The sequence below is a fragment of the Crocodylus siamensis genome, chromosome 1 (assembly GCF_052110815.1).
Source record: "Crocodylus siamensis isolate JL-2025a chromosome 1, ASM5211081v1, whole genome shotgun sequence".
Classification (NCBI taxonomy): Eukaryota; Metazoa; Chordata; order Crocodylia; family Crocodylidae; genus Crocodylus; species Crocodylus siamensis.
Genome location: NC_143395.1, coordinates 387,905,335 through 387,923,003, shown reverse-complemented (window position 1 = coordinate 387,923,003; position 17,669 = coordinate 387,905,335). Strand labels below are relative to the sequence as shown.

The 17,669-nt window shown below is 39.7% G+C and overlaps 1 protein-coding gene across 6 annotated transcripts in view; it reads left to right on the top strand.

Moving 5' to 3' along the window:
* The window catches only part of ZC3H12C (zinc finger CCCH-type containing 12C), a 58,666-nt gene extending 45,774 nt beyond the window's left edge, over positions 1-12,892 (top strand). For all 6 annotated transcript variants that reach the window (XM_090029472.1, XM_090029449.1, XM_090029441.1 and 3 more), the window contains 4 exons: positions 2,340-2,479; positions 5,660-5,894; positions 8,282-8,388; positions 9,717-12,892. In XM_090029472.1, the coding sequence (XP_089885598.1) occupies positions 2,340-2,479; positions 5,660-5,894; positions 8,282-8,388; positions 9,717-11,113 (1,879 nt within the window). In that variant the 3' untranslated portion in view covers positions 11,114-12,892. The remainder of the gene's footprint in view (positions 1-2,339; positions 2,480-5,659; positions 5,895-8,281; positions 8,389-9,716) is intronic.
* The last annotated feature ends 4,777 nt before the right edge of the window (positions 12,893-17,669 follow it).

The window sequence follows — 17,669 nt, the reverse complement described above, 5'->3', positions numbered from 1 at the left end:
GCATTTATGGAGGGTAGGGGATCCCCCTCACCAGATTTCCCTGTCCTATAGCAGGCATGGGCATCCCGTGTGACTGATGAAAGACTGACGCAAAGTATCTATTTAATAGGTTGGCTTTTTCCTGGGCGTCAGTTGTCAGTTGCCCCATCTGGTTTAGCAGGGGTCCAACGTTGCCCTTGCTTTTCCTCTGGCTCCCCACATATCTGAAAAATACCCTTCAGATATTTAAAGACTGTTATTAATCCCCCTCAGTCTTCTCTTCTCCAGGCTACTTAGTCATGTTTCCCAGAGCTCAAATCACTTTTGTTGCTCTCTTTTGAACACCAGTTTGTTTACATTGTTTCTGAAGAGTGACATGCAAACCTGGACCAGTGAGGTTTCACCAATGCGGAAGAGTGTAAAAATCACTTCCCTTGGTTTGCAGATGATGTTCCTATTAATGTAGCCCAATATGTTGTTGGGTTCTTTTGCAACAACAATGTGCTTTTAGTTTATGATCCTCTATAAACCACCGGGTCCTTTTCTGTAGTACTGCAACCTTATTTCCCAGTCTATATCTGTGCAGGACATTGTTCTGTCTGCAATGCAGGACTTTGTACTGTTCCATGATGATTTTTTTTTAATTAATTTCAGATCATTTTCCTAGTTTTGTCAAGATCATTCTGGAACATAGCACTTCCCTCCAGGGTGTCTGCAACTCCACCCAACTTGGTGTCATGTGCGAAATTGCTAAGGGTGCACTCAATCCTATCTTCCAAATCATTAATGAATAATTAATAATTAATCTGGCCAGCAAATGACACCTCCCTGGCACCAGATAATCCCTCTGCCATATGTCAAAATCCTACTACAAACTAATTGAGGTAGTGGGGATCTTACAAAGGCAGAAAAGTTGTTAATAATTAATTAATTACTTTTGTTAGGTGTCTGTTCACAATTAAACTTCCTGTGGAGGCTGAAGCAAAAAGGGTACAGAACACTTCAGTGGTCTTAGTATCATCTGTAATTTTACTCTTCAGAAGTGGGCCAAGTCTTCCATTTCTTTTCCTTTTTGTAGAACCTTTTTGTGTTGCCTGGTGCATCCCCTGCTTAGAGAAACTGATCTTGTCTTTCATTTAGCCTTTCTGATTCTGTTCTTGCAAGTTTGTGCTTTTCTTTATGCTTGTGCTTAGTTAAGTGCCATGTTTGGGTGAGTAAAGTGTTTCTGAGGTAGTTGTAATGGACTGTACCTTTCTTTCACATGGGGATAGTTTGCTCCTGTGCATTTGACAGAGGCTCTTTAGTAACTGCCAGCTCATATGCATGCCTTTAACCCTTTAGCTTCCCCAAACACCCTGTCTACGAGTTTCATGATTTTGTTGCTTTTCTGAACTCCATTATCCTTACTCCACTGCTCTCAGACCTGTCTTTTCTTAGAATAGCAGTCAGTCATTTTTTATCACTTGCACCCAAATTACTTTCCATCTTTTAGATCCTTAATCAATTTCTGTCCCCTAGTCAGAACCAGATCTAAAATAGCTGCTCCCACTTCTGAAGCAAACGGTTTTCCCAAACATGTCGCAGGTAGTTGATGGAGTGTATGGGTCCTGCTGTATTGTTACACACCTGTAGATTCTGTCCTATGGATGCCTCTCATAGGGCGTATCTACACATCTACAGCGCCTTTGTTACTGCACCATCACTTAGTACTTCCAAAAGGCAGTACTAAATGATGGTGCAGTAACAGCATATACTGCGCTGTGCACACCACACACAGTTATTTCTGGCTGCTGTGTCGCTGTAGCAATACGCTATAACAAGGGAGCGTGTTGCTATGGCAGCATAGCTGTGGCATCGTGGTTTGTGACCCGAACACTACGTTGCCATAGTACGTTCCTATAGTGATGTGGCATCGCCTGCATAATAGTTGCTTAAAAATAACTTAATTCATCGTCCTGACTAGATGGTCTGTACCTAACTAAATTAGCTTCCCCCTGTGACATTGCCCTCATTCCTTTTATCTAACCAAAGATATTATGTAAGCTAGAGACATTAAACAAACCTGCCTCTCCATTCTTCAGAACTTCAGATCAAGTATACATGTCCTTGATATACAAAGCAGTACCTCTTCCCTTATTGCTCCGTCTGGCCAACCTGAACAAGCTATCCCCCTGTACCAAAGTTCTCGTCCTGTCATGTCATTTATGTCATAGTTTTGGGTGTATACAGACATATCTAGTCATTCCTGTCTATAGTCCAGGCACAATGTTGGAGTTAACAGCATTATCTGAGAGTAAGCAGATGTGTGTTGCACTGTGTTCCATTCAGGGTATAAAGTGTTTCTTTTATGTCTGTTTCAGCCATGGCAACAAGGAAGTATTTTCTTGTCGAGGAATAAAATTAGCTGTAGACTGGTTTTTGGAAAGAGGTCACAAAGATGTTACAGTGTTTGTACCAGCCTGGAGGAAAGAACAGTCAAGACCGGATGCTCTTATCACAGGTAATCTCTGGCCTGCCTTCATTTGCCTGTTGAACAGTGTAGTACAATGTGTGTAATTCCTAATGACTGTTTGTGAGCATGAGTGGAGTAAGTTAAGTGCAGCTACATATTTTCTATGGTGAAGTATCCTTGTTGTAAGACCTTTTCTGTGATCTACAGGTAGGGAAAAAGAAATTGGGGGAATGCATGGTTCATCACCAGCAAAATTCCTTTTAATCTCGCCCCCTTTTCTGCTTGCCAGTGTCTATTCATACCACTGAGGACATGTCATTTGTATCTGCTATGTGTACTGAAAATCAGCTTTTTTGATAAATGGTTAACTTGTCAGGGCCAGCGGTGCTCAACCTCTGGCCTATAGGCTTGATACAGCCTACAGAGTTGTCTCGTTCAGCTTGCAGGGCTTTCCACAGCTCCAGAAATTTGGTAGTGGAGGAGCAGTAGCAGTATTAATTGTTGCTCTCCTGTTGCACACAGTTCTGGAAATTTGTCACTCCCATGGGCCAGGTGACATAGCTCTGCACACTAGATCATCAGTTCATGGTGGGACTAGCTGCCCAATATTCAGGATTGCATATATGTACTGACCTCACATGCATCTGGCCCCTAGACCAGCCCTCTCCCATTCATCCAGCCCAGACAGCTGGAAGGTTGAGCACCACTGGTCAGGACAGTAATCACAAGGAATTTTCTTTTTCTTGTAGAATAGGTTTCGGTTTAAAAAACTCTAGTAATACAAGCTAACAGGTTGTAGTCCTGCATGGGTGACTGACAGACAGGCAAGCAAACTGGAATTTATCACAAGAGGTCACTTCCGGTAGTATATCAATCTCCAGGAGACCATCTTCAGGAATGAATACACTAGCAAAACTGGTAAACATTGTACAGCAAGTGAGACTAACAGTAATCTTGGGAGCACATAGATTACTGGAGCTGCATGTACATAAATTCATTTAAACAGCAGGGAAAGATTCTCTCCTTTTTGTAGTGAGGTAGCACTAGAAACCCATACTAACATGCTCTAACTGTTACGAGCAGTGAGTTTATTTTGAGAGACAAAAATCATCCTGTCTGACTTGATATTGGGCATGCTTTGCTTTTCTAGATGAAAATTAGGGCCAGCTTCATGTCAGGGTAGGATGAGATCTTTTCTCTGCAATGCATTTTGGGTTATATCAAGAAAGGAAGAGAAACTCCTTCCTTCGGTTTGAAATCTAGAATTTTTTTTTTAATTAACCTGAAGAGTTCCCAGCATGACCTGCCCTAAGCAGGTAATGAAAGAACACCTATGGAAAAAGGCTTTATCTTTTTCCACTGATTGAAACTGTGACTACCAAATAGGCTGTTTTGGTATTCTTCAGAATTTAGTATTTAGAATGAAAGAAAGTATAAATGAATAGCTGTTGTAGTTTCTAAGGGAGAATAGCAGGGTGTTTACGTGCCAGTCATCTCAGTATGGTATAACAGGAGTCTCTTCACATTACTGTGTTTCAAACCATTTAATAAGTCATTGTATGAAAAGAGGGGTTTGGTACTGAAAAGAATGTTTTTGACCTCAAATCTTGAGTGTAGAGTAGTTGATATCCCAAATAGCATAGTCTTTATTCCAAATAAAAAAGGTTCTCTGAAGTTTCTTGTACTCCAAAAAGCTGTTTAGCTCTTTGAGGTCAAAACCTGCTCTTAAGACTCTCAAGTGCTTAAATACTAGGTATCATGCGAGTGTTTCTTTGTGTGTTTCAGTGATGCTCAACCTGTATAAATTTGTCATGCTGTGGTGTACCTCTTTGATTCCACTGGTCTGGCTGTTCTAAAGGAACTTGCCAAATGCCAGAAATGTCTCCAGGGTATAAAATAGACTTAATTTAATAGGTCCAAAGATGGGGTGGGTGATTTTTGGTTTTTTGTTGTTTTTTTTTTTTTTTGGGGGGCGGGGAAAGGGGGTTGGTTGTTTTTGTTTTTCGGGGGGGGGTGTTGATTTGACTTTTTAAAACAAAATAAGGTATTTCTTGGCCAGGAAGGGAGATAAATCCTATGGAGCAAGGGTGTTACACTTTCCCTGGCCATGACCAGACCATACAGCTCTTTGCAGGCTGGATCCATGGGGCCAGTGGCTACAGCAGGACCAGCAGAAGCTGAGGTGGCAACAGCAGTGGTGGCAGCAGAGATGGTGGAGCAAGCAACTATGGGCCAAGCAGAACCATGCTGCAGTGGAGGCAGCATAAGCAAGCCCAGGTCACTTGCCCTCCTCTGCCCCCCTGTCTATGCTGTTGTCCAACAGGACTCCTGAATTCCATGGTAGCCCCCTCCCCGCGCTGTGCTTCCAAATTCATTGGCCCAAATTCACTGGTGGACTGAATGGAACAGCTGCATGGGCCAGATCCAGCCTGTGGGCCATATCTTTGCTGCCCTTACTGTATGGTAACTAGCTGATTTGTCTGATCAGCTTTTTCTTGCTTTTATTTGGTCTGATCCTTTGCGGCCCAAGGATGAAGCCAGAGTCCATTTCTTTAATGTGAGCACTGTTAGCGTCCATGATTGTTAGGGATGGAGGCAACATTAGACTCTGCAGGTTAGAAAAGTAGGTGAGCCAGAACTGGAGATTCCTGATGGGAAGAATCTTTTCTGCTAATTTCTTGTCTATCTTTCAATCACCTGTTATAAAATGAGTCTTCTTTACTGGAGCTATTTCAGAAGTTTGGCCTCAGTGGGAATGAAAAGTTCTCTCTTGATTTAACAATTTAGTTATACGAAACCAGTGAGTGCAGTAGGATGGGGTCTCTACTGTACCCAAGTCACCTAACCCCAGCGGGGTAGGTATGTTTGTATCCTGTGGGATTTGTTCCTGATAGCAGGGTAGTTCAGGACTTTTAATTATGAACTTGAGAAATAGTGCATCTGTTGACTGCTGCAGAACCAACAGGGTGATCACAAAACATAAGCCTCTGTGTTGGTCCTATGAAAACAATATGACGTTTTAATCTACTTTATAAATATGTTGCTGGTCAATTGATAAATATTAATTTTAAAATATCAGACACTTTCTGCTGGATTATAACTAGTCTGTGAAAAGACTTTTTTTTGTACCTGAATTGATTTTCTGCCTCAACCCTAAGATCTTTAGATCAAATGAGTTTTTTATTCACTGCAGACATTAAAACATTGCTCATTTCTTATTACTTCTAGATCAGGAAATCTTGCGTAAGTTAGAAAAGGAAAAAATCTTGGTGTTCACACCGTCCCGTCGTGTGCAGGGGAGAAGGGTGGTATGCTATGACGACCGGTTCATAGTGAAGCTGGCTTTTGAGTCAGATGGTATCATTGTTTCTAATGATAACTACAGGGACCTAGCTAATGAAAAACCAGAATGGAAGAAGTTCATAGATGAACGTTTGCTGATGTATTCATTTGTCAATGACAAGTAAGTAATCCTGACTTTGTACCACTTAAAAAATGTGTAGAAAAAAGGCTCCTGCAAAGGTTTATGTTCAAGTTAGCTTCCATTAACATTATTAGTTACCCATGAAGAAAATCAAAGGCTTTGGGTCTGATCTTAATCATCAAAGCCTTGAAAATTGCTCTTTGCCAGAGTATTAGTCCCTAACCTTTTGAATTCCTTAACTTTTCTACCTGTCCTGGAAGAACCCAAAGACTGAAAAAATGATTGAATTATCTAATGGGCTTATATAATTCCCCTAAAGTGCTGAGTTATTGTGTACATTGCATGTGTGCCATGTCATAAAACACCCAGGCAGTTCTGTGAGGAACAAAGATTCTTAAGGCACTTTAAGCCACAGTTTCAAATGTAATCATGTAAAAGTAAGCTCCTTAATTTATATTTTGGCATCTACATAGACAGGGACTAAACTGCAAACAAGCTGAGCACCTGCTGCTCATGTGAACTCCCCTGGCTGCAGGAATTGCTCAGCATCACTGACAGTTGAGTCACATCAGTTTAACTGTTAAAAATTGGGTGAAGTGCCTTATTTTTAAGCACCCAGGCTTAAAATTGTGGCTACAGTTATGGCTGCAGGATTGTGCTGGGAAATGTTCTGCAGGCCTGCAAACTGTAAAACAGCTTGCAAGATGGCTCTGGAGGATATCCTGGGAATCATCATTGTTAGAGATATGGTGTAGTGTGGAAGATACTTTCCAGTATGTTTGGAACTTGCTGATTTGTTGGCTGATTCTGATTTGACAAATTCTTAGTTGCAGCATACACAGACTTTCTTTGCTATATTGTTTTCTGGACAGTGTTTACCGCTATAGAATACATGAAACAGGTTATTGTAATGGGCAGTCTTCTCCTTCAGGTAGTTGCAACAAGAACACAAAGGGCATCTATACACATGCTCTGGGCTGGGAGGGGAGGCAGGGGGCTTTAATTAAAGCTGCTCTGAGAGCTGCTTTAATTAAAGTGCCTGCAGCATCATATGTATTCAGTATCGCATGCTTCAAAATGGCTCTGGGGTTGCTTCAACGAAAGCTCGTTCGATGATGCTGACATTTGAAACTGACTTAAAGTTCAGTGAGCTTTAGTTCAAGCACCCCACCACTGTTTTGAAGCTGCCAGAGAGATGAGGAAGGGCTCTTCCATGTTATGTCTCAGTTGCCTAATGTAGTGGTTCTCAACATTTTTGAGTTCAAGGCACCTCCCATTGACCAAAGACTCCCCTCAAAAAATTCCAGCTCTTAGCTTTCACTTGTTTTTTTTACTACAGAAAAATAATAGAACAATTCTTCTGTTGCTGAGAACTCAGAATGTTTTTAATGCTGTGGATTCCTATTTGAAATCTCTGGGTTTAGCTTTTAAATCATATTGTATACTTAACAGTGCTAACTTGTGCAGCAATCCATGGCACCCTTAAAAGGATCTCAAGGCACCCCAGGGTGCCATGGTACCACATTTGAGAATCACTGGTCTAGTGGTTGGGACACTTGCCCAGAAAGTGAAGACCCAGGTTCTAGGCCCCCTTTATCTGGAGAGGGTTGAAACCTGCATCTCCTGCTACCCACTATAGCACAGGTTAGGCATTGCCCAATCCCCTCTCTAGTCCTCCACTTGAAGCTGAGCCACTGCACGATGCATCTAGTATTTACTGGATAAAATGGGTGGACACACTTTTGCCCCATTAGAAGCAAGGGTCCAGACCCCTAAATCCAAAGAACCATCCATCTCATGGAACCACACACCCTCTGGCTCACGCTCTTTCCCCTGTTCCCACATATCTCACTCTTTTGGATGTCCAGCTTCAAGGGGTGGGCTGGAAAGGGGTCTGAATAATGACTAATATGACCAGGTGGTTAGAATACTGTACTGGGGAGCAGATGTGAGAACCTTAGATCTTCCTTGGTAAGTGTCCTAACTGCTAGACTATTGAATTAAAAGATGGAAGGTCCTCCTCCTACCCCCACTCCATCGTGTCATGGATTTTTATGCAGCTATAATTTCAGGTCTTCACCTGGCCTTAGAAGGATATAGTGCCATCTACTAGCCTAGCTAGAGTACAGTCCTACTGAGCATACTCAGTAGCCGTATGGCTACTTGCACACCCAGAGTGCATTAAGAGCTTAATCACAAACTCCAAAATGCAAGTTCCAAAATGGCATGTGTGCAGCTGGGTAATCGCCATCTAGGTGTATCCAGTGGAATTCTGCCCAAAGTCTTTATATGCTAAGGACATGAAACATTTGTTAACTATACTCTGGTAGTAATATTGTAGCTGAAGATAATACTATGAAATTCTGTAAGCTGCTTGATAAAGTTAACTTAATTTTTATTTTATTTTAATTTGGTATGTGTTATAGATTCATGCCTCCTGATGATCCTCTTGGCCGTCATGGCCCAAGTTTGGACAATTTTCTTAGGAAGAAACCAATTGTTCCAGAACACAAGAAGCAACCATGTCCATATGGTAATTTGATTTACATATTCTGCTATTGGAAGATATGAAGTGAACTCCTTCTTTTCTTTATCCCTGTGACAAGAATAGTGAGATGTTTACATAGGGTTGGGGGGGGTTTTTACCATGACTCATGCAAACCTGACTAGATCAATGAGAACTGACATGTTTAATTCATTTGTTATTTAAAGAATTTGTCTGTATCTACTCTGAAGAAGTAACTTTATTAGTCATCAGTAAGTAAAAGGCTGTTGGCTACTGGGAGCACCAGCCAATACAGAGAGATGTGATCACACTCAGTATAATTCCATATTCCTCCTGTAAGGCAAGATACTTCTAAGTATCTGAGGTCCAGAAGGGTTTTTAGTGTGATTTGGAGTCCTGTGGTATCTAATCTGTTTGACCAGGCTTCATTATAAAAAGGTAGAGCATGTCTTTGGGCATCTGGGCATGCCAGATTACTATGGAAGAAAGTAGTCATTAATTACTTCTTGACTGATCATGTCCCCTTCAAGTGACCTCAGTAACTAGGAGAGCCTCCTGCTTGATAATGTAATGACTCCTCCTGTTCAGGTGTTCAGTGGCTTATGCCTCCCCTTCTAGTTCAATCACCTCTAACAGTGAGGTGGTCTGTCTGTATGCAGCCACAGTTTTGCTTCATATGTAAGAGATTTCCCTGTATTTACAGTAGAACCAAACCAAACACTTAAAACTGAGGATGTTATTTAAAAGTAGTGAAAATATTACCTTCTGGAAGGCTAGGAAGATAAAAGAACAATACAATGGTTTAGTGCCCTACAGTAAAAAACTGGAAGTCACAAATGAAAACCAGTTTAGTATTGCCACACTCTGTTTAGGAGATGATCAGAAATAAGAGAGTGGGAGAGTAGTAGCAGCAATTGCCACTACCCTGCTGCCAAGTTTCTGGACCCATAGGTAGCCCCATGGGCTAGACAGCATGTTGCAGAAGTGGCCTGGGGCCCAATCCAGGGACCCAGGATCTGGCTGGAAGTGGTACGGGCCCCAGTCCTGCAGCTCTTCACCTGATCCTTGTTTGTGGGGCCTGATCTAGCCTGTGAACCATCCTCAAGCCACTCTGGCCCATGCAAGCAAAAGGTTGAGCATCACTGTTCTAGAGCACTAAGTGCAACACATGGTAATCCTTTTCTCCACAGCACAGGAAGGCAGGTTTGGAAGCTTTGCCTCAGGAACATGCAGACATGTGCTTTTAAAATCTGTTCTGCTCACCCCAAAATTTTACAGTTTAGAGATCTTCTAGTTTATATTACTGAACGCTTCTTTCTTTTCTTTTTTACTTTGACTTATGTGACTGTTAATAGGAAAGAAATGTACCTATGGGCATAAATGCAAATACTACCATCCAGAAAGAGGAAATCAGCCTCAACGGTCTGTAGCTGATGAACTTCGTGCCATGTGCAGAAGCACAGCTGCTAAAACTGCAAGTGAAGGAGGATTGGTGAAAAGCAACAGTGTTCCATGTAGCACTAAGAATGATGGCACTTCTGATCTCAAACGTACTGCTCCAAAGAGGCAATCGGATCCTAGTATAAGGACTCAAGTCTATCAAGACTTGGAGGAAAAGCTTCCCACCAAAAACAAATTGGAAACCAGGTCTGTACCTTCATTAGTTAGTATACCGAATTCTTCTGCTGCAAAACCCCAAAGTACTGCACCTTTAAGCAATGGCCTTTCATCCGGAGTTCATTTCCCATCTCAGGATCAAAGACCGCAGGGACAGTACGCTCCAATGATGATGGCAACCAAAAATCACGGAACGCTTATGCCTTATGATCAGTATCCAAAATGTGAGTCTCCTGTAGATGTAGGCTATTACTCTATGCTGAATGCATATTCAAATTTAAGCATATCTGGTCCACGAAGTCCTGAAAGGCGTTTTTCCTTAGATACAGATTATAGAATTAGCTCTGTAGCCTCCGACTGTAGCAGTGAAGGTAGTATGAGCTGTGGTAGTAGTGATTCCTACGTGGGTTACAATGATCGATCTTATGTAAGTTCACCTGACCCACAACTGGAAGAAAACTTAAAGTGCCAACATATGCACCCACATGGCCGCCTTAACTCACAGCCCTTTCTACAGAGCTACCACGATCCTTTAACACGAGTGCAGAGTTACAGTCATGAAGAACCAAAGCATCACCAAAAGCCTCCAATTCCATACATGGCTGTACATCTGCAGCACCCTGCAGTGGGTGCTCGTTCTAGTTGTCCTAATGACTATTCTGCTCCTCAGAGTTCACCACATTCAAAGACCATGCATCTGGGGAGAGCCCTTGTGTCCACAAGAATAGAAAGCATCTCGGACTCACGCTTATATGATAACTCTCCACTAAGACACAGGAAACCTTATTCTGGCCAAGATGGGCTTGGAAGTTGGGATAGGCAGAGTTATGGGATTGATGCATATGGCTATCGTCAGACTTACTCCTTGCCTAGTAATCCCACACAGCCATGTTATGAACAGTTTGCCTTCCAAAGCTTACCTGAGCAGCAAGACCAGACTTGGCGCATACCTTACTGTGGAATCCCCCAAGACCCTCCAAGGCATCAAGACACCCGGGAGAAAATTTATATAAACCTCTGCAACATCTTCCCCTCTGATCTTGTGAGAATTGTTATGAAAAGGAACCCTCACATGACAGATGCTCAGCAACTTGCTGCAGCCATTTTAGTGGAAAAATCCCAGCTAGGTTATTGAGAGATGATGCATCTTTGTGGTGTCTGGTAGTTTTCAGTTCAGCTCTAATGCTGAGGGAGGTTTGCTACAATAGCATTTGTGATCTCCTTCTCAGCAAGGAGGTTATATAGTAATCCATTTATGTGAAATACTGTATCATGGAATCTGTATGTATAGCCCCGTGCACTGGAAAAAACAGATTTGTTTTACACTCTAACTTAAAGGTTTTTTAAATGGCTATATATTCATGGCTGAAAATCTTTCCAGCTTAAGTGAATATACATATATTATCTCTGGTCTCTGGTAACAGTCTTTGGTGCATCAGGGGTTTATATGCAGCACTTTCTATTTGTATTACATGTTTGTTTTTGTTTTTGTTTGTTTTAACTTCCTGTATGTTTGTCCTTCAGCTATGAGGCATTAAAGCAAGCTGCAGAAAGTCAAAAGGATTTTAATAGACATGGCAAACAGTTTTCAAAGCCAAGCTTAATTTTGAAGTTTTTATCCCAACTGAGATTGTGGATGGGGTGTTTGCTTATTTTATTTTTTGCTTTTGTGGGCTTCTTTATGCTATAATCACCTATTTATAGAAAACAAAGATTTACTACAGCACTGACTTTATTTTTTAATAACTTAAGTTACCAGTTAATGTTGAAATGGGTAACAATATATTAGTAATTTATAGGATGGCACTTTTTTCATTGCTTTTAAAAAAATAGTTAAATAATTTGTTGATGCAGTTAAGTACGAGCAAATGCAATCAGAGGAAAGCAACTCATGTCCATTGTTTTATGGATAAGGCAAAAGCCTGATGGCCTAGTTGTCAAAGAGGCTGAGCATATGGAACTCCTTTAGACTCCAAAAGAAGCTGCAGATGCTCAGAATGTCCCAAAATAGGCCACTAATGTTTCCGTTCACATGCATTGTGATCCAGGTCTTATGTATTTCTGCTCAGTAGAAATGGAACTGAGACCTCAGGATTCCATTCAGTTGTTTTGTGTCCTTTTTCCCTTTGTACTGGTGCACAAGTATACTGGATAAAACATGTTTTTCATAAAATATTGACCTGTTTTTAAAATGAATCTAATTATTCTCAATGCAAGTTTTGTATTTATGATACAGTTAGATTTTCTCACTGTTTATCAAGGCTGGCCCGAGAAAGTTTTGTGTGTTGAGGATATGCAACTTTATTAACTGCACTATGGTAATGATATCGTAGCTGAAAATAATAACTTAAAAACTTTTTTGTAAAATACTGTATATGTTCCTGAAATTAGATTTTGGCCTGTTGTATTATGTAGGCCCAGTCTTGCCACAAACAGTGTAGTTTAGAAATGGACAAAATAGTCTGTTCTAGCACTAGTAAGGGATATTTCTGGTTTTAAGTCATGGGTTTTACTAGCATCTCTCATGCTTTTTATATATATAAAAAAGGAGATTTTGCAAATGATGACAGTTCTGTTTACATTCTTGTAGTCAGTTTCCTATCATTTTAGGTTTCCCTCCAGCTTAATGTTGTTCAATGTTAAAATTTTACTAGTTTACAAATCACTGCTAATAATTTTGGTACAATTGCTGCAATTTAAGGTAAGGCCCTGAAGAACCAGAAAGTACCTTTTACTGTTGATACAAATTGTATCTTTTTAAATGAGAACTATTTTGATTTGTAGATCTAATGAAAACACAAATGTGTAACTATGATTAGACTTTTGGGCAACATTTTATCCCTTATTTGACATAATAGATTTCAGCTCTATACTAGGATTAGACAAATAAAAATACAGCTATTTATTTAGGTAAGCGTCTGTCTCAGTTTCATATATTATATTTAAAAAAAACTATTGGCATTTTCTTCCTTCTAAACTAACTGTACCTAGTGTAAACATACTAAAAATAAAGGTAAAATGCTGCCTGAAATGAATGTCCGAGCACCTTTGAATAGGAAAACATTTCACTACTTGTGCAACACTGTGTGTTGTGAGAAGTAGGATTTGGGTACACAGTAAATGCTTCTAAAAAGCATTGTGCTTATAGACATAGCCAATAATCTGAACCGTGTTCAGCAAACTTAATTCAGGAAGTGTTCTTCTACACAGCTTTTACTTTACACAGGCTTGATTTGGGATCTTCATTCATCTGTCCCTTGTATCAATTACAGGAGGTGTTGTACATAAGCTGTCTTGGGTTGTCTGGTTAGAGAGAGAGAACCTGTGACTACCATTTTCCTTGATTTTGTCAACCATTCTTTCTAGAATGTGTTTTAAAGTACAGGACGATACATTGCTGACACTGAGACTAAAAACAGTAAATGATCTTAGTTGTACTTTTTTAATTGAATTACACTTGCATACTACACCATAGTGTAGGTGCAGCCATTTTAGTACTGCAATGATTATAGTAGGGTTTTGTTTTTAATGAGTTTCTACTTTATTTTTTATGTCAGAATTGACTTCTGCAAAAACTTGAGTACTTTTAAACATGAGCAGATATAGTGTGTGTGCGTACACATATCCTATACACACACACACATATGTGTAACAGACGCATTTCATCTTTTGAGCATCACGTTATGTCCTAATATATACATGTAGCAGTTTGACTTATAGTGCTAAATCATTAGGCTTGACTTCCTGTGAGAGGTATCGCATGGGACTGCATACTGCAGTGCACAGATACGAGCTATCAGCATTGAATGCTTCCTTGTATATTTAATCATTTAGAATAAGTTAATTGCTAGAATTTTAACAGTTTGTCCAACTCTGTGCTTTGTACTGCAGCACTAAAATGCTTTACAAAATGGTAGATGAGAAGTTACTTGGCAAGTATTTTAGTATTGTGCAATGATATTCCAGTTCAATTCAAACTTGGTTATGTTGTATGAAGAAAAGGGTACTGCTGACAAAACATTAGGTCTTTGGTATTTCCTCCTTTGTTGCAAGCAACAGAGAAGGTAAGCAGTACCTTGTAAACTCTTCCAAGGAGAAGAAATCGGGCTAGATATGTAATAGCTAAAAGATGACACCAGTATTAAGCAAGAAATGGTAATACTGGGGACTTGACATTGTTTTATGTAAGATAAATTAATATAACTGCAAAGTAATGTGATTTATATTTTAAAAAGTAAAAAAGCCTGGGCTAAGGATTTTCCCTTTGCTTTAATGAAGTATTATGGATTTCAGTCCTGGATAAAGCAGCTTCAGAAAATGGAGGCTTCCACCATTACTGAAAAGAGGGTAAACATGTCTCCTTGCCTTCAGTATTTGAAATACAACACCCAAAGTGTTATTGGGTATACAAGTAATAGTTTGTAAATATACAGTACTTTTACCTATCTGTATTTTCATAGTATTTCCATCTGTGGCTGTTTTGTATAACTATCTTCACTTTCATATTCAGTTTTTAATTAAGTTTCTCTGGATCAGGGGTAAGCAACCCCCAGCATAGGTGCCAGAGTGTGGCATGCAAAGGCATTTTCCTTGGCGTGCGTGCCTCAGGGTGGACAGTGGGAAAGGGGCCGGAACTGCACTGCCACAACAAAGATCAGGTCCCTCAGGGCTCCCCCACCATCCACCCCGGCATGCCAACATCTTACAAGTCGAGGTTGCGGGTGTTTTTGGTATTCTGCCCAAAAGCATTGCTGACCCCTGCTCTAGATACTCTTTTAAATGAGCTTAACATGAAAGGCATTTTTTTCCTGATACATCACTGATTTGAGTGGAATTACACCAGCACTGAATTTAGCCCATATTTTATAACAAAGTTGTGATGGTATTAACCACTGCTTTGTCTTTAGAAATTTCTTCCTTTTATCCTTGAATCCAGTTGTCAGCTGCTGCTAATATTATGAGGTAAGATCTCTTCTTTGTCAAGTAACCTTTTTTATTCAGTATGGCTGAATATAACATTCCCCAACTACCTATTGTAATAGCAAAACTATAAACGCAATACTGAAGCATGCAGGAGGTGGTCCAGATCTAGAGATGCCACTGGGTGACACACTTAAAGCTGAAAGCTGAAAGGGTTGGCTGTTTAGGTTGGTGACAGAAGATACAAATGAATTAAACTGAGAGGAGGAGAGGTGAATTTGGCAGTAGAGGCAAAAGGAAAATACCACTGGCAAAAACAAATACCTTGATGAAACCAAAAGCACCTTGTGTTTGTCAAAATGAAAAGCCTGTGGCTTCATATCAGGAAAGTAGATAACTTTGACTAGGAAGGTTAGATATGAAGTTTTTTTTAAAGCCGCCATGGTCACCACAGTAAGACGTTACCAAAACATTCATCCATTAAGCATTTGAACAAGGTATTTTTTGAGTTGTTAGGATTGAAATACTAGACACACTGCTATCATTATATCCCAAATGTTGAGAAAAATACCCAGTTGACTTACCTTACTACTGGATGCTTATAATACTGTGCAATTAAAAATAGTTTTAAATAAAAGTAGGTTAGGAATTATTTATTTTTATTTACAGTTACTAATGTTAATTTATTCCTATAATGTATACATTTGTATCTAAGTTTTAATTATTATTGAAGAAAAACATCAAAACAAAGCAAATAACTGATTAAAGCTAGAATATTGGCCTTGTTTTGTTGTTTAAGGGCTAGGGTTTCATAACCAAGCCAGATCTCACATTTTTTATTCATTATAAACTTATCAAGAAGTTTGGAAGTCACTGGAGAATTTTATTTGGACTGCATAAAAATCGATATACGTATTGTTTAACTTGAACATGCAGATAGTCCAGATTCATTTTGAATGACCATTCTAACTGACTTAGACAGCAATGGTTATACTCTAGATTTCATGCCCAGGAATTCAGAGTAAGTTTAATTTTGTAGTTTTCTTAGGACTTCATCAGCAACTGGTGTGTCAGTCGTCTAATCATGCATATCAGGGCTGTCCAACTTCTAAGCCCATTCCGCACTATACTGGCTGCCTCAGACACACTATGGAAATGATTTCCCCCAGCTGCTGCAGTGTGTCCCCTTTCTCACCCTCAGTCCCAGGCTCACCCTCAGATCCCTGTTCTGTGCAGCAAAGGCAGAGGAAGGAGGTGAGAGCCTGGAGACTTGCAGTCAGAGTGATGATGAAAGCAGCAGCTCAGTAAGAGCACAGGGCTGTGCATTAACTCCTCACGGGCCACATGCAATCTGCAGACTGCCAGTAGGACAGCCCGGATGTATATCTCGACCTGGAATGCTGATTGATGTATATCTCTGCACTCTGTGCACATGTGAATCATACTACTATATGTATATTTTTGCAGTGCATTAAAATTATTACATTTTGTTCTGTATAAAAATGGTATAGTTGTATATAAAGGCTGCTATCAAATTAGAGTTAATTCAATCAGTAGCTAACTCTGCTGTATAACTAGTCGGGCTGGCTGCAAATTTAAGTTCTTAAAAAGTGGTCAACATTTTTATAATTGTATGCTACTGTGTCTAACTGATAGCACTGAAAGTTAAAGTGATTGTAATGACCTCTTTAGAGTGTGAAAAGGTTGGACTTTCTTCTCAAGAGATTTTTTATTTCTCGTTCAGAAGGTGGTGGCATCACGTGAAGTGCCAATCCTAGAAATACTTGCACACACTTCTAACTTGAAGCCCAGGAATAATCCCAAAGGCTTGACTTCAGTGGAATTACACAGAGGTACAAAATTAGCCACATGCATACTTTTTTATAGAATCAGGGCTCAAGTTTGTTTCTGTTTTGAAATGGAGATGGGTGAAGTTAGCAGTATGTAGGTTCAAATCCTCTGCTTCAGCAAATAGGTAAAACTGCATTAACATTAACTGCAGCAGTGAATTTTACCACCACTCTGTTCCTGATCATTTGAACATAACACAAATATTTATATTGAGCAACTTGCCCAAATTCTTATTCACACCTTTCAAATAGATAGTGATCTTGGTTTCATTTTGCAAAACAAAACTTGTCCATCTTTTGTAAAGCAATTTTTTTTTGTCTCAGCTGATGAAGTTAACATGGCATAGGGTTGGGGTTTTTTTAATTTTCTGGGCAGGATCACATTTTTTAAACACATTTGACCAACAAAAAATATATATACTTCACACAAAAATGCAGGCAACTTAGCAGCATGAATCATATTTTGTGTTTCATTCCCTCCCCGTATATTCTCTCTGGAACTTGTATCAATTAGTTGGGATTTTAGTGTTTGTCCTGAAGAAAAAGATAGGGTCAGTGAACTTTGGGACAACTTAATGAAATAATTGTTAAACTTCCTCTCAATTCCGTCACTGGCTGTTCTGTACTACTGTGATGTGACTGTTCACATCTGTTAACAATATTTTAGACTTCATGAAAACCATTGCAAAACATGTACATGAATTCTGCTTTTAGAGAAAAATAAAAAGATACATTTTTTAATGGTTGGGTTGTTTTTTGTTTTATATAAAAAAAAAAACTTGTTAAATTGACACACAAATTAGCACTGAAATTCTAAAAAGCATCACAGAATTGCAAAAGACAACAGCTTGCTTCCTTTAACTTTATTTGACTTTATTAGCAGTGCCAAGATCAAGTATGTTAAATACATAAGGGGTTCAA